Source organism: Carcharodon carcharias, chromosome 7, assembly GCF_017639515.1.
Source record: "Carcharodon carcharias isolate sCarCar2 chromosome 7, sCarCar2.pri, whole genome shotgun sequence".
NCBI lineage: Eukaryota > Metazoa > Chordata > Chondrichthyes > Lamniformes > Lamnidae > Carcharodon > Carcharodon carcharias.
This window is the reverse complement of record NC_054473.1, coordinates 161,583,416-161,604,073: the sequence shown is the minus strand read 5'-3', so window position 1 is coordinate 161,604,073 and position 20,658 is coordinate 161,583,416. Positions and strand designations below refer to the sequence as shown.

Sequence of the window (20,658 nt, the reverse complement as noted above, 5' to 3'; positions counted from 1 at the left end):
ATACTTGTCAAAGAGAGAGAGTGTAATGAAAGTTCACCAAACTAATTCCTGGGATGGAGGGGCTGTCCTATGAGGAAGGACTAAATAGTCTGGGCATTTATTCTCTAGGGTTTATAAGAATGAGAGGTGATCTCAGCCAAACATATAAAATTCTTACAGGATTTGACAGGGTAAATGCAGGAAGGATGTTTCCCCAGCTGAGGAGTCTAGAACCAGTCTCAGATTAAGGGATAAAAACAAAAAAACAAAAAACTGCAGATGCTGGAAATCCAAAACAAAAACAGAATTACCTGGAAAAACTCAGCAGGTCTGGCAGCATCGGCAGAGAAGAAAGGGCAAGCCATTTAGGACTGAGAAGAGGAAGAATTTCTTCACTTGGTGGTGAACCTTGCAATTCTCTATCCCCAGAGGGCTGTGGAGGCACAGCCGTTGAGTATGCCTAAGACCGATACAGGGTTAGTGCAGGAAAATGGTGTTGAAGTAGAAGATCAATCACAATCTCATTGAATGACAGAGTGGGGACTTAAAGGACTGAATAACTTACTCATCCACCTATTTCTTAAGTTCTTATGAAACTTGACGTGGAACATAATTATTTTTGGAAAGTCAGTGAATCTGTAATTTACCCAGTCAGGACATTATTGTATTCCCTTAATAAAACCTGGTTTTTCTTATCAGTGTTAGACAAGTAGCATCAGGTGATAAGTATCAGAGAGAGAAAAAACAAATTATCTTAAAGTTGCATAGATAATTTGTTCATCCTACTTGTCAGAAGTTAAAAGAGTATACAGGGAGAATAGAAGAGATTAGTGAGAAGTCTGAAATCTGTTTAGAAAAAAAGTATTGGAGGAAGCTGCCGTGTCTTTTTGTAATTAGTGACTTTAATGAGGTAGTCACCATGGATCTAAAGGTATGGGGCAAAGAAATATTTTTTGGAGTGCCAAGACAAACGATCAACAGCAGCTTCAAGAAACAAAAATTGTGCTTCCGAAATCTCTTGATATCGATTCCACACAGATAAAGCACAAGCTCCTCGTCCATGTGCTATTCACAGCAGAAACCCTATTGAAAGCTTACTTTTTGTAGCCTTTCTACAATAATGCTTAGTAATGTCAAAAGAGTTATTCTAGACAAAGTAATTGAGCAATGGATAGGGACTGGACTTGGTGCGCCAGCGAAGCTTCTAATTGATAAAGGAGTGGAATTTACCAATAATGAGTTCAGGCATGTGTAAAAACATGAATTTCATGGTCATGAATATTGCAGCTAAAAGTCCTTTCAACTGTGGATTCTGTGAAAAGAATCATGTTGTGATAGATGAAAAGCTGCATAAATTTTTAGCCGACCAACCTGATTGCAGGTTGACAATCACATTGATACAGGCGGTTCATATGACTAATTCACCTCAGATAGTTCAGGGATACAGCCCCTATCGAATTACTCGAGTGAAGTCCCAGCTTGCTTTCTGTCATTTGTGACCAACCTCTTGTTCTAGAAGATACGACATTTTGTTCAACTTTTCCTGCACACCTGAATGATTTACATGCAAGCAGAATAGCTTTCATCAAGGCTGACATCAAGAGAAATTTCAGAGAGCACCGAGGCATCGTATAAGATCATTTGAAACCAGAATTTAATTTGAGAGATTTGACGTATTAAGACATGACTACAGTGCATGATACCCTTGGTAAGGTAATAGATAGTGATGGTAAGACACTACTTATCAAACATTGGAATCACAGAATCTCACAGTGCAGAAGAGGCCCTTCGGCCCATCAAGTCTGCACCAACACGTGAGAAACATCTGACCTACCTACCGAATCCCATTTACCAGCACTTGGCCCATAACCTTGAATGTTATGACGTGCCAAGTGCTCATCCAGGTACTTTTTAAAGGACGTGAGGCAACCTGCCTCCAACACATTCCCAGGCAGTGCATTCCAGACCGTCACCTCCCTCTGGGTAAAAATGTTTTTCTTCACAGCCCCCCTAAACCCCCTGCCCCTCACCTTGAACTTATGTCCACTTGTGACTGACCCTTCAACTAATGGGAACAGCTGCTCCCTGTCCATGCCCCTCATAAACTCGTACACCTCGATCAGGTCGCCCATCAGTCTTCTCTGCTCCAGCGAAAACAACCCAAGTCTATCCAACTTCTCTTCATAACTTAAATGTTTCATCCCAGGCAACATCCTGGTGAATCTCCTCTGCACCTCCTCCAGTGCAATCACATCTTTCCTATAATGTGGCGACCAGAACTGCACACAGTACTCCAGCTGTGGCCTCACCAAGGTTCTATACAACTCCAACATGACCTTCCTACTTTTGTAATCTGTGCCTTGATTGATAAAGGCAAATGTCCCATATGCCTTTTTCACCACCCCACTAACATGCCCCTCCGCCTTCAGAGATTTATGGACACACATGCCAAGGCCCTTTTGTTCCTCATAACTTCTTGGTGTCATACCGTTCATTGAATATTTCCTTGTCAAATTACTTCTTCCAAAGTGTATCACCTCTCACTCTTCAGGGTTAAATTCCATCTGCAACTTATCTGCCCATTTGACCATCAAACTGTTGAGGATCATTCCTCACAATTAATTGAAATTAACTACAAAATGTCAGACTCTGAGCAGCTGACAGAAGTAAACAAGGCACCTTGTACCTCAAATGCTCATGTGTTTTGTGTTGAGGGCCCTGAGGAGCATGATATGGCAGAGCAAGGGCTAGATATTGTCACTAAGTAATGATGTCACACAAGAGACCACAAGCAATCACATCCAAAGATTGAGAATTCAGGTAATATATATTCAAGGGGTCTTGTGAAAAGGGATGAGACAATTGTGGGACATACAGGAAAACAGTTCTATATATTGGTTGAATGTTCAGGATGATGTCCAAGAACTGAGATTGATGAATTGGAAGAATGGAGTGAAAGGGTGGAAAGTAAGAAAGCACAGTGCAGGTACTGGTAGTCTGGAAATTATTCTTGCATCAGAAAATGATCACATACTGGAGAAAGAGCTTTCAATCATGCAAGAGGAGATCTCTCAGTAGTAGTCTGGGCATAGAAGCAAGAGTAGAGGTTGTAACTTGAACAGATTACACAATGAAATAAAGGTTAACAGAATTGTCAGAACATAAGAAGCAGAAGTCCTCTAGTTTTGTTGGCTGCCAATAAACTTAAGGATAAACCAGTAAGAGAAGCAAAACAAAAGGGAATTAGAGAGTTTGAAGTTTATTCTGCGGTACAAGATAAGGGACGACGAGCTTTGTCAAATATGGATTTGTACTGAAAAAAGTCTTTGCAGATGGAATTTAGAAATCTAAAGCAAGGCTAGTTGCTAGAGATTTTGATAACTGTCTGGATGATCCTATTACGAAAATCTAATTTTATGATTCATATGTTTTGGAGTTTAACTTTTAGTTTTGGAATAAATGTAAGATAAATAAAACAAATGGTTTGTGAAGTTGGTAAACAAACCTAGAATAATTGCAAATCAAAATGTGGTCTTTATTTAACAAGGTCAGAGTTGAAAGTGAGAAAACACTAAACAATGGGTCGCCCCTCTTTGGACTGTGTGACGGAGACAGACTCTGCAGTTGCCTCAGTTAGGGGTTTAGATTATTCATATGGGTCCCAAGAACAAAGGGATGGTGTGGAGTTGGGGATAATTAGTTTAAATCTCCATCTGGGACATCCTAGGTCTGCCATGTTTGCATGGGGAAAGATTGGAGGGAGGTATTTTATTTGGGTTTTATCTGAGTGATTTTTGATAGAGGGATTTGAAGTCTGGGTCTGGGGCAGTTTGGAGAAGGCAGAGAGAGAATCTGCCAGGAACTGGAGCCAGGAGCAGAGGGCTAGCAGAAATCAATGGTGTTCTCTGTTCAAAATCACTAAGTAAAAATGCTGTGAGGCTCGTGCTTGAGCTGGGGAGACTGCAATTGTGAGGTGTTGAAAGAAAGTTGGAGGGTTCGCCTTGCCAAATGCTAATGGAAGGACCTCCAAGAAATCTCATACCTCAGAATAACTGGAATACTAAGCAGAATCAAGCTGTGGCACACCTTGGTTTAGTCTCAGGAGAAGTGAATGAGCCCTGAAGATCCTGTAAAGTATTGGGGAACTGTTAGATGGAAGTGAAAGTAGGACGGGGTTCAAAGTGTTTATAAAAGGCTACGTTTGCTGCCAATGCAGTGCATGTTCAATTATACTGCTTTACTCTATGACGTCATTGCAAGTGATGGAGATCAGAACTCTACTTATTCCCCCAGTCTCAGTGTATTACTTATCTTCTCTATTTAGTTTCTCGTTTATTGTTAGGATTTTGGAACCAGAAAGGGCTATTCTGTTCAGAACAAAATGCAATAGCCATTTTCACCTAGGTAATTTCCTTTTAGCTTTATCATTTTCCTTGGCGTGCACCCATTTCAAACAAGCAAGCATGTACATGGCAGCTGGAGACTTCAGACTGCCTTGAAAATGCAATAGAGCATATTTCCATGTTCCTCCTTCTGAAGCTACTGAAACGCCTGGACACAACCACAAATAAGGGTTGGGAAATTGGCTGGCTCCCTTATGGGTATGTGATGATCCTCACCTGATTTTTCTCGCTGCTCTGTACCTGGATAATCCATTTTGCCTAAGTTAGGAAAACAAAAAATCTGCACCAATTTTTTAAAAATTTCCAACATAGTAATATATAGATCATATTTTACCTAACCTCAAATTCGGAGTGGCAATTAAATTTGTGCATCTGCTTTCCATTGTTGGCAAGATTCAGCTTTCGGTTTTCTGCACATGTGCAGATGGGTGTCAGTGATCATCTTGCATTGACAGCAGATGGTGTTTAACTGGGAGTTCAAATTTCTTTTTTTAAAAGTTACTGGTTCCTACCAAGATTATAATAAAATAGATGTTAGAGTGGATTCTCCCACGGCTGAATAAGTAATTTTAAATCATTTTGGCCATATGTTCATGGGAGTGTGGACCAATCAACATAAAGGCTGTGTTTCTGCATGGCGATACTTTTCAGAGAAGTGTTTCTGAAACTGCCCAAGGAGGTAACAGATACAGAAGGAAAACAATGGAAACTAAATAGATGCATCTGTGGCCTGAATGATGCTTCCAGGGTGTGGTATTTTTCAGTGAGATATGTTTTCCTGAAAGTCGTGTTCAACTCAAAATAGATCCTGCTATGTTTTATTAGATCATAATAAAAGGAAATTTTCAGGCACTTTTGCGATGCATGTTGGTGATTTCTTATGGGATGGTGTTGTGGAATTTGAGAAATGTGTTATTAATAAAATTAAAGTAGAATTTCAAATTGGGAAGTCAGATTTGTGAGGCTTTTAAATATATTGGTTTAACAATTAAATGAAGAATTCTGGAATAACTTTAAGTCAACATTCCTATTTAGCCCTGGTTAATAGTTCTAGGACATCACAGAAAGTTGATGTTATGCCTAAAGAATCAACAAAACAGTTGTGAAGCTTGATTGGTCAGTTGAGTGGCTGGGCGCTCAAAATAATAGCTAACATAAAAGAGAATTCCAAAGTCTTCTAAAGGCTAAATAGTAGAAAGATTGAGAATTGCTTGACAGTTTGGGAACAGAGAATGGGAGTAAATGAGTCTTTCTCCAGGTGGTAGGCGGTGACAATTGGTGTACCGCAGGGATCAGTGCTTGGGTCCCAGCTATTCACGATACATATAAATGACTTGGATGAGGGAACCAAAATACAATATTTCCAAGTTTGCTGATGACACAAAACTGGGTGGGATTGTGAGGAGGCTTCAGGGCGATTTAGACAAGTTGTGTGGGCAAACACATGGCAGATGCAGTATAACGTGGATAAATGTGAAGTTATACGCTTCGGTGTGAAAAACAGAAAGGCAGAGTATTATTTAAATGGTGATATTTTGGGAAATGTGGAAGTACAAAGGGATCTGGGTGTCCTTGTACACCAGTCAATGAAAGTAAACAGACAGGTGCAGCAAGCAATTAGGAAGGCAAATGGTATGTTGGCCTTCATTGCAAGAGGATTTGACTTCAGAAGTAGGGATGCCTTACTGCAGTTCTAGGAGGCCTTGGTGAGACCACACCCTGGAGTATTGTGTGCAGTTTTAGTCTCCCTACCTAAGAAAGAATATACTTGCCATAGAGGGAGTGCAGCGAAGGTTCACTAGGCTGATACTGGGGATGGCAGTACTATCATATAAGGAGAGATTGGTTCAACTGGGCCTGTATTCACCAGAGTTTAGAAGAATGAGAGGGGATCTGATTGAAATGTATAAAATTCTAACAGGGCTAGACAGACTAGATGCAGGGAGGATGTTTCCCCTGATTGGGGAGACTAGAACCAGGGGACACACTCTCAGAATATGGGGCAGGCCATTTAGGACTGAGATGAGAAAAAATTTCTTCACTCAGGGTAGTCAACTTGTGGAATGCTCTACCACAGAAGGCTGTGGAGACCAGGTCACTTTGTATATTCAAGAAAGAAATTGATAAATCTTTGGATATTAGGGGCATCAAGGGGTATGGAGAGAAAACAGGAATATGGCGTTAAAGATAGAGGATCAGCCATGATCATATTGAATGGTGGAGCAGGCTCGAATGGCCTATCCTGCTGCTAGTTTCTGTTTAAAAGGAGTAGGGCTGATTAGGGACCAAAAAAGGGATTTATGCATGGAAGCAGGGGGCATAGTTGAAGTATTAAATGAGAATGAAGTTGCTACCCAGGATACATTGCTGAAAAAATTCACAAGAATGGTTCCAGGGATGAAAAATTTCAGTTACGAAGACAGATTGGAGAAGAGAATGCTGAGAGGATGTTTGAATAAGGTATTCAAAATCATGAAAGGCCGAGACAGAGTAGGTAGGGAGACACTTCCCACTCGTGAAACGATTGAGAAAGAAAGGGCATAGTTTTAAAATAATTGGCAAAAGAAGTAAAGCGACATGAGGAAAAAATGTTTTTTATGCAGTGAGTGGTTAAGGTCTGGAATGCACTACCTGAGTGTAGTGGAGGCAGGTTCCACCAACACATTCAAAATGAAATTAGATTGTTATCTGCAAAGAAAGAATGTGCAGGGTTGGGGGGGAGAAAGCAGGGAAATGGCACTTGGTAAATTGCTCATTTGGACAGCTGGTGCAGACGTGGTGGGCCGCATGGCTGCCTCCTGCATTGTAACAATTCTGAGATTCTGTGAAATAGATCAGATTCTAGTTTTGATGTGTTATGATGAAACACCCTAAAGTTAAGAATGTTTTAAGGGCAAATAAATGTTTTTTAAAATTAAGAGCAAAAATCTGCAGATGCTAGAAATCTGAAATAAAGACCGAAAATGTTACATTTTCTGGATAAATGTGTACTTAAATTCTCATCCTTAGGTGAACCATAGAGAATGAAATTCATAATTTTTAGCAATGCTTTACAAGCTAATCTTCCCAATGAACAATTAATGCAGCTAGTTTCACAGTATTCCTTATGGTGAAAATGAGAAATGTTGACCTTTAGCTTGGGAAGCTAAGATCATTTTTTACAAAGTTGTTAAAAGTACTTTGGCTGTTGAAACAATGGGTGTCTTGGAGGCAGTGATATCGTTCTATTTGTCAAAAATTTAAGGTGGGCACACTGAAGATGGTATACCCATGAAATGTCAAGTAGATAATTGTTCCTTGTGGGATAATATACATGATATGAAAAGTGAGTGAGAGGGGTTACGGATTGACCTTAATGCTGGAGAGAATGTAAATGTTTAAACTCAAATTGGTAGATGCAAGTTATCAATTACCTGATTTCTGTGCACATGCGTTTCTTTTTGTTAAGCACTTTTTTTCTTTATTCTGTCCTGGAACGTGGGCATCATGGGCAAGGCTAGCATTTGTTGCCTATCCCTAATTGCCCTTGAATAGCTTGCTAGGCCATGTCAGAGGGTAGTTAAAAGGCAACAACGTTGCTGTGGTCTGGAGTCACATGTAGGCCAGACTGGTAAGAAGGGCAGATTTCCTTCCCTAAAGGACATTAGTGAACCAGATGGATTTTGATAATTGATGGTTTCAAGGTCACCATTACTGAGACTAGCATTCAGTTCCAGATTTGTTTAAAAATTGAATTTATATTCCACCAGCTGCCGTGGTGGTATATGAACCTATGTCTCCAGGGCATTAGCCTGGGTTCTCTGCATTACTAGTCCTGTGACCACTATGCCACCATCTCCTCCTATTGTTACTGGCTCTGGAGGAGGGGCACCTTGCATTCCAAATATTTTGTATAGAATTCGAAGGTTCTGGGTTTATTTGTTCTAATATTTTAGTTGTACATCCAAATTCTATTTATTTAAAGAGAAGGAATCTGTTACTTGTATATTAATTGTGTTTAATTGTATGTGGGTGGTGAACTTTAAGTTGGGATCCACTTCATACTCCTATTAATATATACAGACTGAAACTGTGGTTGTTGGGTTAGGAGATGCATGCTTATAACATGTAACTCTGTAAATAAATGTTTTGAGAAGTGCGTAAAGATTGTCTCCAGTTATATCCTTCACCAACTGGCTTTCTGGATTGTAAGAGACGATTCTTATTTTTTGGTTTGTCTTATTATTTTTTGGACCTTGGAATTTTTACAAAGGCCTATTTTTAGTGTTATTGCCTCATTGGTGAATAAGCCCTAAATCAGGAAACTAGGATCCATTAAAAGCCAGAGCTTAAGATATATGCAAATTAAAGGGAGTATTGACTTTATATGTCACCTGTGAGGTTCCATGAATCTTACCAAGCCACAAGCCAAAAAGCTTCGACTCTCCCATGGTATTAGATACAATTTATAATCTTGGAAAACATTATTTTAGTTTTAAGGGCCACATCTGAATACAAATATTTTTTGAAAAGTTTTTTTTAATAATGCCTTACTGGATTATCATGATTCTTGCTTCTGCTGTTTTCCCAGAGAACTAAATGAGGAATGTATATAGATGAATGGTTAAAATGTTTGACAGAGGGGAAACTGGACAAAATGTTGCGTTTTGAAAATTTTAGTGTGTATTCTATTTGTGCTTCAGCAAACTCCTCAGATGTCAGTGTGAAGAAAGAAATTCCTGTACAGCCATGTTCCTTTGAAGAAGCAATGAAAGGTAATATGGTACTTATTTATACGTAATAGAGACAAAGTAATATTGGGGCTCTGGTTTCCCAAGCACAGTATATTAGATAGCTTAATTGAGTGGTCAAATTCAGAAACACATCTGAAGGTTAGGGACTCAGAAATATAAAGGAGTAACTTTTTTTGCGAAGTAGAAATGTATACAAGTTAGTGTATATAAGTTAGCTATAGAACAGCATTGGATAAGCTGATGGCCCCTGTGACTCTTCTGTGTTGATGGTAAATCTGCTGGTTTTCCACCTGCACACTTCACCATCACCTTCACCAGGTAGGCATAGAGTTGTACTCTTGGAGATTTGGGAAAAAAATTGTCTGCTGTCATTCTCCAATTCTTTTAGTCAGAATCCAGAAGCGTCCCCTGAGCTTAAGGAAAGAAAACAGGAAAAAATGTTTAATTAAAAAATTGCAAACAGCGCAAGGTTTCTCTTTTTTTTACCTGAGTGGAGGATGGGGAAAAGTTTGCTTATTACTGACCGTACGAAAGGTTTGTCCAAGAGTATTAGCGTGTTAATAGTATGGATGTAAATGGTATCATTATAGCTACTGCTTTTGAAGTGAATTGAGTTGCAGGTGAAAGTCGGACCTTATGTTTTGCCTGCTTGATGTGTACTCATAGGTTTAACGTTTAAAGCTCAGTGGTCATGTTTGTATCAATTCTTCATCATCCTGTTGCTCACGTCCATGACCTGCATATAATGCAGTCTTAACATTTACGTATTTCAGAAGGTTACTATTTCATGTTAATACAAGAATAATTTTCTAAGTGCTGCTCAGTATACCTGAATTGTATATATGATCATTTCAGATCAACCCACTGATCGAGTTTTCTGTGATCATACCAAACTGCTTACTGTACAAAGGGGAGGCCCACGGAGCTCGACACAGATGTTTTATATCATGCCACACACATGAAATGCCAGAATGTTCATTTTGATATCAACCATTCTGCACTTAATAGATGTGAAATTAAAGTCAGCCAGCATGGTTAAGTGATTTGAAATTTTAACTATTTAGTCCTGATCAGCTAAGAGCTCTGTACAAGTGGTTATTTCTGTGAGCATTATGTTCAGCTTTAGTTACTCATCTAGTTCTACCTGTTTTTTTAAAAAAAAGGCTTAAATTCAAATGGTAAGATAGAAGAGTTTGCCTTAGCATCAGCAAAATTGTAGTAAAAAGGAATTAGGGGAAAACTGTCCACTGGTTGGAGCCATTACTAGCACAAAAGGTGGCTGTGCTTGTTGCAGGCCAGTTGTCACAGTTCCAGGACATCACTGCAGGAGTTCAAGGCTGCATCCAAGACTCAGTCTTCAGCTGCTTCATCAATGCCCTTTCCTCCATAATTAGGTCAATCCATAACCCCCCCTCACTCACTTTTCATATCGTGTCACTGCATGAACTGACAAAAAACATTTAGCTAATTTGGAAGAAGTGCTGAAATGCTTCTCACAAGCAGGGTGCGCTTGAAGTGAGAAAAAATTTATTTTCCAAGCCAAAGAGGTAGTTTACTTGGGCCGTACGGTTGACGTGCAGGGCTTGCATATTATGGAAGAAAAGGTCAAGGCTATTCGTGAGGCACTTGCACCAAGGAACACTACAGAATTAAAGGCCGCCTTTGGCATGATACACTACTATGGGCGATTTCTCCCAAATCTATCAACCGTACTGGCTCTGTTATGTACATTGCTTAAGAAAATCCATAAATTGATTTGGTATGCTCCACACCAGGATGCATTTCTGAAGGTAAAGTGGACCTACTGGTACACTTTGACCCAAAGAAAGAATTGACTTTAACTTGTGACGCATGCCCTTATGTAATAGGGGCTATACTTTCACATCGGATGGCAGGTGGCTCCGAACAACCCATTGGTTAAACATCTTGTGCACTCAGTGCTGCAAACTGTATTCTTAAATTGAGAAGGAGGACTTGTCTGTTGTGCTTGGTGTTCGTAAGTTCCATCAATACTTCCACGGTATATCCAACCACAAGCCTCTGCTGGGATTGCATCAGTGTGCATCCAGAGGTGGGCACTGATATTGGCTGCTTACGAATACATGGAAACTAGGAGGAAGAGTAGGCCATTCAGACCTTTGAACCTGCTTCCCCCATTCATTATGATCATGGCTGATCATCCAACTCAATAGCCTGCCCCCGCTTTCTCCCCATATCCTTTGATCCCTATCGCCCCAAGACCAAATCTAACTCCTTCTTGAAAACATGCAATGTTTTGGCCTCAACTACTTTCTGTGGTAACGAATTCCACAAGCTCACCACTCTCTGGGTGAAGAGATTTCTCATCTCAGTCCTAAATGGTCTACCCCATATCGTCAGACTGTGAACCCTGGTTCTGGACTTCTCCACCATCGGGAACATCCTTCCTGCATCTACCCTGTCTAATCCTGTTAGAATTTTATAGGTTTCTATGAGATCCCCCCTCATTCTTCTGAACTCCAGCGAATATAATTCTAATCGACTCAATCTCTCCTCATATGTCAGTCCTGCCATCCCAGGAATCAGTTGGGTAAACCTTTGCTGTACTCCCTATTCCAGATGTGGTCTCACCAAGGCCCTGTATAATTGCAGCAAGACATCCCTTGAATCCTCTGGCTATTTATTCTTTTATACTTAAGGGTTCTGCCATTTACTGTATAATTCCTACCTGTATTAGACCTTCCAAAATGCATTACCTCACATTTGTCCGGATTAAACTCCATCTGCCATTTCTCCACCCAGGTCTAAAACCGATCTATATCCCGTTGTATCCTTTGACAATCCTCTTCACTATCTGCAACTCCTCCAACCTTAGTGTCGTCTGCAAACTTACTAATTAGCCCAGTTACATTTTCCTCCAAATCATTCAGGTATACTACAAACAGCAAAGGTTCCAGCACTGATCCCTGTGGAACACCACTAGTCACAGCTCTCCATTCAGAAAAGCACCCTTCCACTGCTATCCTCTGTTTTCTATGACCAAGCCTATTCTGTATCCATCTTGCCAGCTCACCTCTAATCCCTTGTGACTTTACATTCTGTACCAGTCTGCCATGTAGGACCTTGTCAAATGCCTTACTGAAACCCATGTAGATAACCTCCACTGCCCTTCCATCATCGATCATCTTTGTCACTTCCTCGAAAAATTCGATCAAGTTAGTGAGACATGACCTCCCCTTCACAAAACCATACTGCCTCTCGCTAATATGCCCATTTGCTTCCAAATGGTAGTAAATCCTGTCACAAAGAATCTTTTCCAATAATTTCCCTACCACTGACGTAAGGCTCACCGGCCTGTAATTTCCTGGATTATCCCTGCTACCCTTCTTAAACAATGGAACAACATTGGCCATTCTCCAGTCCTCTGGGACCTCACCTGTAACCAGTGAGAATATAAAAATTTCTGCCAAGCCCCCAGCAATCTCCTCCCTTGCCTCCCTCAATACCCTGGGGTAGATCCCATCTGGCCCTGGGGACTTATCCACCTTAATATTTTTCAAGACGCCTAATACCTCTTTTTTGATCTCAACATGATCCAGGCTATCTACACACTCTTCCCTAGACAAATCGACTGCTAAGTCCTTCTCTTTGGTGAATACTGATGAGAAGTACTCATTTAGTATATCTCCCATTTCTTCTGGCTCCACACACACATTCCCACCTCTGTCCCTGAGTGGGCCTACCCTTTCCCTGGCTACCCTCTTGCTTTTTACATATGTATAAAAGGCCTTGGGATTTTCTTTAACCCTGGTTGCCAATGACTTTTCATGACTCCTTTTAGCCCTCCTGACTCCTTGCTTAAGTTTCTTCCTATTTTCTTTAAATTCTCCATGGGCTTCATCTATTCCCAGCCTTCTAAGCCTTACGAATGCTACCCTTTTCTTTTTGACTAATCTCACAATATCCTTCGTTATCCAAGGTTCCTGAAACTTGCCATATTTATCCTTCATCCTAGCAGGAACATGCTGGTCCTGAATTCTTATCGACTGATGTTTGAAAGTCCCCCACATGTTAGTTGTTGATTTGCCCTCAAACATCCGCCTCCAGTCTAGATTCTTCAGTTCCTGCCTAATATTGTTATAATTAGCTTTCCCCCAATTAAGCACCTTAACCCGAGGACTCCTGTTATCCTTATCCACCAGTACCTTGAAACTTACTGAATTATGGTCACTTTTCCCGAAATGCTCCGCTACTGAAACTTCGACCACCTGGCCGGGTTCATTCCCTAATACCAGATCCAGTATTGCCCCTTGGACTATCAACATATTGTCTCAGGAAGCCCTCCTGGATGCACCTTACAAATTCTGCACCATCCAAACCCCTAGCACTAAGTGATTCCCAGTCAATATAGGGAAAGTTAAAATCACCCACCACAACAACCCTATTTCTTTTATATCTTTCCAAAATCTGCCTACGTAACTGTTCCTCAATCTTCTGCCAGCAATGGGAGGCCTATAGCAAACCCCCAACATTGTGACTGCACCCTTCCTATTCTGGAGCTCCACCCATATTGCTTCGCTGCATGAGCCCACCGAGGTACAGCTGTGATATTCTCCTTAACCAGCAGTGCAACTCCCCCACCTCTTCTGCATCCCTCTCTATCCTGCTTGAAACATCTAAATCCTGGAACATTTATCTGCCAATCCTGTCCATCCTTCAACCAAGTCTCTGTAATAGCAATAACATAATAGTCCCAAGTACTAATCCAAGCTCTAAGCTCAAGTGCCTTGCCTGTTATACTTCTCGCATTGAAACAGATGTATTTCAGACCAGTCCCACTGTATTCAGTAATTTCTCCCTGCCTGCTCTTCCTTACAGTCCTACTGGCCATATTCACTAGTTCCCAGTCATTTATTTCACCTGCTGACCTATCGCTCTGGTTCCCACCCCCGTGTCATACTATTTTAAACCCTCCTGAGTGACACCAGCAAACCTTGCAGCCAGGATATTGGTGCCCCCCCAATATGCAACCTGTCCTTCTTGTACAGGTCCCACCTGCCCCAGAAGAGATCCCAATGATCCAGATATCGGAAACCCTCCCTCCTACACCATCTGTTCAGCCACGTGTTTAGCTGCACTATCTTCCTATTTCTAGCCTCACTGGTTCGTGGCACAGGGAGTAATCCTAAGATTACAACCCTAGAGGTCCTGGTTTTTTAACTTTCTGCCTAACTTCCTGAACTCCCACTGCAGGACCTTGTCATTCTTCCTGCCTGTGTCATTAGTACCAATGTGTACCACGACCTCTGGCTGTTCTCCCTCCTCAGAGACATCTTGGACCCTGGCACCAGGGAGGCAACATACCATCTGGTGTCTCTTTCACGACCACAGAAGCGCCTATCTGAGCCCCTGACTATAGAGTACACATTGCTCTATGACAATTGCTCTTCTGTGCTTTGACCCCCCCCCCCCCCCCCCCCCCCCGCTGAACAACAGAGCCAGCTGTGGTGCCACTGCTCTGGCTACAGCTGTTGTTTTCCCCTGATAGGCCATCTCCCCCGCAACAGTATCCAAAATGGTATACCTGTTAGAGAGGGAGACAACCACAGGGAATTTCTGCACTGACTGCCTGCCCCTTCTAGCGGTCACCCATTTATCTGTCTGTACCTTGGGTGTGACCACGTCTGCAAAACTCCTGTCTATGACGCATTCCGCCACCTGAATGCTCCTAAATGCATCTAACTGCTGCTCCAACCGATCCATGCAATTTGTGAGGAGCTGCAATTGGGTACACTTCCTGCAGATTTAGTTGTCCGCACACTTGAAGCGTCACAGATTTCCCACATCCCACAGGTGAAGCACTTCACCCTAGCAACTGTCATTGTAACTACCTTGAGCTTGCCACATGAACCTAAAGCTTAATAAGAAGCAACAGTAGATGACATCAAGTACATTGGTCATGTACTGGGAGTGAAAGGAGTTTTCCCTGATTAGATGAGAGCTGTTGCAGAGATGTAGCAACTAACAGATGTGAAGGTGTAACGATTTGTTGGATTTGTGAACTACCAAGCTAACGTCTTGCCCAATTTGTCATCAAGAGTGTGAACCTTTCTGCAAGCTCACTGCAACAGTATATTGGGACACAGAATAAGAAGTGGCTTTCACTCGCATCAACAGCTTGATGACAATGTCAGTGCTGAGGTAGTAAGATATTGACGGTGAGGTCACCCTGCAGTATGATGCCAGCAAGACAGAGCTTGGAGCAACCCTTGTGCAGCAAGGACACTAGTAGAGTTTGCATCCAGAGCATGAACGCAAACTGAATGATGCCATGCACAAATTGAGAAAGAGTGCCTGGCTATGGACTTTGCTTGTAAGCATTTTAATCAGTGCCTGTTTGGGTGAGACAAAGTTATGGCAAAATCTGACCACAAGCCACTTCAAAGCATGTTTTTCAAACCACTTCATCTGCTCCAAAGCGTATTACTTTGTTTGCAGAGATATCATTTGAAAGTGAAGTACAAGTGGGGAAGTGGATACACATTGCTGACATACTGTCAAGAGCGTTCTTCCTTTGAAGAATGTTGCTGATGTTAGTACAGAGTGTGAAATTTTCCAGATGCAACGAGCAGCAACAGTACGACATGCTCTGGAAGTCAGCAACCTAGCGGAAATATTGAATCTGACAAACGAGCATCTTGCTAATATCAAGCAAACTACATGAGATGTATTTCTCCAAGTTTTTTTTTATTCACACACAGGATGTAGGCTTCGCTGGCTGGGCAAGCATTTATTGCCCACCCCTAGTTGCCCTTGAGAAGGTGGTGGTGAGCTGCTGCCTTGAACTGCTGCAGTCCATGTGGTATAGGTACGCCCATAGTGCTGTTGGGCAGGGAGTTCCAGGATTTGAACCCAGTGACAGTGAAGGAAGGGCGATATATTTCCAAGTCAAGACGGTGAGTGTCTTGGAGGGGAACTTCCAAGTGGTGGTGTTCCCAAGTATCTGCTGCCCTTGTCCTTCTAGATGATAGTGGTCGTGGGTTTGGAAGATTCTGTCGAAGGAGCCTTGGTGGATTCCTGCAGTGCATTTAGTAGATGGTACACTACTGCTACTTTGTGTCAGTGGTGGAGGGAGTGAATGTTTGTGGATGTGATGCCAGTCAAGTGGGCTGCTTTGTCTGGTCAGTGTTAAGTTTCCTGAGTGCTGTTGGAGCTGCACTCATCCAGGCAAGTGGAGAGTGTTCCATCATACCCCTGACTTGTGCCTTGTAGATTGTGGACAGGCTTTGGGGAGTTGGGAGGTGAGTTAGGAGGTGGCGGATTTGGTGATGGTATTGCCATTGAACGTAAAGGGGCGATGGTTAGATTATCTCTTCCTGGAGATGGTCATTGCCTGGCACTAGTGTGGCACGAATGTTACTTGCCCCTTGTCAGCCCAAGCCTGGATATTGTCCTGTTCTTGCTGCATTTGGACATGGACTGCTTCGAGGAGTCGCAAATAGTACTGAACATTGTGCAATCATCAGCGAACATCCCCACTTCTGACCTTATGATGGAAGGAACGCCCTTAATGAAGCAGCTGAAGATGGTTGGATCGAGAACACTACCCTGAGGAAAAGGAGTTTGATACAACTGAGTGGCTTGCTAGGCCGTTTCAGCGAACATTTAAGAGTCACGTGTTGGCCAGACCAGGTAAGGGTAGCAGATTTCCTTCCCTGAAGGACATTTGTGAACCAGATGGGTTTTTACAACAATCGACAATGGCTTCACGGTCATCATTAGACTTTTAATTCCAGATTTTCATTGAGTTCAAATTCCACCATTTGCCATGACGGGATTCGAACACTGGACCCCAGATCATAACCTTGGGTCTCTGGATTACTAGTCCAGCGACAATACTACTATGCCATCGCCCTCCCATTGTGCTGCAAGAAGTAGTGATAAAAGGATGGCTGGAAACCATCAAGGATGCACCTATTATTACAAAAGAGTATTGGGCACACAGGGATGTGATTTCCCAAGATGGCATCTTGTACAAAAGAACTAGTGTCACCATCCCTAAGGAGATGAAGAAACAGATGCTGAAGAGCATCCATGCAAGCCATCATGGAATCCAGCCTAGCCTGAGGAAGAGAAGTGCTCTATTAGCCAAACCTGAGCAATGAGATCAAGGACCATATCAATCAGTGCAGTGTTTGTCGTGAACATCAAGCTCAGCAAGGTAAAGAGTCACTCATGACATCCCAGACAGACCATGGATGAAGGTTGGAGTAGACCTCTTCACTCTCTTTGGAACTAACACATCACAGTTGACTGCTATTCAGACTAGAGGGAACTGGACAAGCTGACATCAACAACCGCCAGTGAGATTGTAGAATGCCTGAATACACACTTCAGTCATTATGACATTTCTGAAGTTGTGATGAGTGACAGTTGCCCTCAGTTGATAGTGAAGAATTCAGGCGCTTTGTAAATGATTGGGAAATTCAGCACTACACATCATATCTGCATTATTCCCATTCAAATGAAAAGATTGAGGCAGCATTGAAAATTACCAAAGGGATCATCAGAAAGTTGAGTAGATCCAACATCAATGCGTATAAGGCAATCCTAAAGTGGTGAAACACACCTCCTGAGGGCATGGAAAGTAGTCCAGTTCAGCAACTAATGTCATGCCACACTAAAACTAATCTTCCAATAGCTAAAATATGACTGAAGCCAGAAGTGTTAACAGGCATGAGTGACAAAGTCAAAGTGAAACAACAGCCAAATTTCACTTCAATAAAGTTGCTTTTAATTACTAGAGCTAAGAATTGGAGAGCCAGTCAGAGTGCAAACATTCAACGTTCTCAACAAAAGTCAGCCCACTTAGCAATTTGGGACCTTTGTTGTCACCTCGTTCGTACACGGTGAAAATTAACATCCAAATATATCATCGAAACCGCAGTTGTCTGCATACAACTGGAGAAGCTGTTCCTTCACAGCAGACACCTGAGAAAAATGTGGACTCACTAACTGCACAAGGAGCTGAAGAACCGTCAGTTCTAGAGTTCAACCGTTCTCCGACAAAGGCAACAGACAGCAGCAACACTTATCACAGCAGCAAAATTGTCCAGAGAGCTAACATCACGCCAGGAACGAGCCGACACCAGATGAACGGCCACTAACAACCCTCTGAGAGTCATGCTTAACCAAGGAAGTTAAGGATAGTATCAAATTGAAAGAAAAAACATACAATGTGGCAAAGATTAGTGGTAAGCCAGAGGATTGGGAAAGTTTTTTAAAAACCAACAAAAGGTGACCCAAAAAAAAATGGAGAAAATAAAGTTTGAGGGTAAACTATCAAGTAATATAAAAACGGACAGTAAGAGCTTCTTTAAATATATAAGAAGGAAGAGAAAGGCCAAAGTGAACATAGGCCCCTTACAGAATGAGGCTGGGGAACCAGGAAATGGCTGAGAAGCTGAATAAATACTTTGCATCAGTCTTCATGGTAGAAGACACTAATAGCATTCCAACAATACTAAATAATCAAGGGGCAAAAAGGGGGTGGGGGGGGAGGAAATAAATACAATAACTATCACTAGAGAAAAAGTACTAGGGAAACTAAAGGTTAATAAATCCCCTGGACCTGGTCCAAGGATATTAAAGGAAGTAGCTGCAGAGATAGTGAGTGCACTAGTAGTAATCTCCCAAGAATCCTTGGATTCTGGAAAAGTCCCAGAGGATTGGAAAACTGCCAATGTAACACACTTAATGAAAAAGGGAGGGAAACAAAAAAAAAAACAGCTAACTATAGGCCAGTTAGTTTAAGATCTGTCATTGGGAAAATATTAGAGTCTATTCTAAAAGGATGTAATAACAGAGCATTTAGAAATACATAATATAATCAAGCAGAGTCAGCATGGCTTCATTTAGAGGAAATCATGCCTGACAAATTTATTAGATTTCTTTGAGGAGGTAACAAGCAGGATAGATAAAGGGGAACCGGTAGATGTAATATTTTTGGATTTTCAAAAGGCGTTCGAAAAGGTACCGCGTGTAAGGCTACTTAAGAGCCCATGGTGTTGGGGTAGCATATTAACATGGATAGAGGATTGGCTAACTGATAGAGGACAGAGTTGGGGTAAAGGGGACATTTTCAGGATGGCAACCTATAACTGGTGGAGTGCCACAGAGATCAATGTTGAGGCCACAATTATTGACAATATATATTAATGACTTGGATGAGAGAAACGAATGTACTATCACCAAGTTTGCGGATGACACTAAAATAGGTGGGAAGGCAAGTGGTGAGGATGACACAAAGTCTACAGAGAGATATAGACAGGTTAAGTGGGTGGGCAAAAACTTGGCAGATGGAATATAATGCGGGAAAGTGTGAGGTTATGCACTTTTGCAGGAAGAATAGAGGAGCTGAATATTATTTAAATGGAGAAAGACTGCAGAAAGCTGCAGCACAGAGATTTGGGTGCCCCATGAATCCCAAAAAACTAGCATACAAGTTCAGGTTAAAGGGAAGGCAAATGGAATGTTAGCCTTTATTTCAAAGGGAATGGAGTATAAAACTAGAGAAGTCTTGCTAAAACTATACAAGGCACTAGTTAGACCACACCTAGAATACTGTGAACCATTTTTGTTCCCTTATCTAAGGAAAGATGTACTGGCATTGGAGGCATCCAGAGATTTACTAGGTTGGTCCCGGGCATGAAGGGATTTTATGAGGAGAGGTTGAGTAGGTTGGGCCTTTATTTATTGGAGTTTAGAAGAATGAGAGGCGACCTTATTGAAACAAGATTCTTAGGGGATTTGACAGGGTAGATGCTGAGAGATTATTTCCCCTTTTGGGAGAGTCTGGGACCAGAGGGCATAATCTCAGTAACAGATTGCCCATTTAAGACGGATGAAGAATTTTTTTCTCAGAGGATAATGAATCTGTGGAATAATATACCATTGAAGGCTGTAGAAGTTGGGTCGTTAAGTATATTCAAGGCTGAGATAGACAGATTTTTAATCAGTAAGGGAATCAAGGGTTATGAGGAAAAGGCCAAAAGTAAAGTTGAGGATTATCAGATCAGTCATGATCTCATTGAATGGCAGGGCAGACTCGATGGCCCGAAGCCTTATGGTTTCATGGTCTTATTAGACTGCAGCGGCTCAAGAAAGCAGCTCACCACCACCTTCTGAAGGGCAATTGGGGATGGTCAATAAATGTTGGCCTAGCCAACAACACTCACATCCCATGAATGAATTTTTAAAAAAATAAAGACCTGAATGCTTTAAAGATCACATGCCAAAGCAGACCACTTCAATTTTTTGTACTTGTGCGATGATTTTCATTGTAGACCACGTATGTGCCTGACTTGCAACTTCAAATGATAGTGTATGTAGGTAGTGTTTTTTAACTCTTTGGATTAGTGCCTTTGTACAATGTAGCCGTAGGCTTGCCATAGTCATGTGACCTCTGATGCTATCCTTGCTGTATAAAGATTTGAGAGCAGAAGCCATTTCATCCAATTGTACAAGAATCACAAAAAATTAGTGTTCCAAGGACACCCAGATCC

The 20,658-nt window shown here is 41.7% G+C and overlaps 1 protein-coding gene and 1 non-coding gene across 3 annotated transcripts in view; one reads left to right on the top strand and one right to left on the bottom strand.

Moving 5' to 3' along the window:
• Positions 1-20,658, top strand: part of nfat5b (nuclear factor of activated T cells 5b) — a 200,039-nt gene that overhangs the window by 123,958 nt on the left and 55,423 nt on the right. For both annotated transcript variants that reach the window (XM_041190961.1, XM_041190962.1), the window contains exon 10: positions 9,065-9,136. In XM_041190961.1, the coding sequence (XP_041046895.1) occupies positions 9,065-9,136 (72 nt within the window). The remainder of the gene's footprint in view (positions 1-9,064; positions 9,137-20,658) is intronic.
• On the bottom strand, positions 934-1,068 carry LOC121280606. The gene has a single exon (XR_005943658.1). It is a non-coding gene; the product is annotated as a U11 spliceosomal RNA (small nuclear RNA).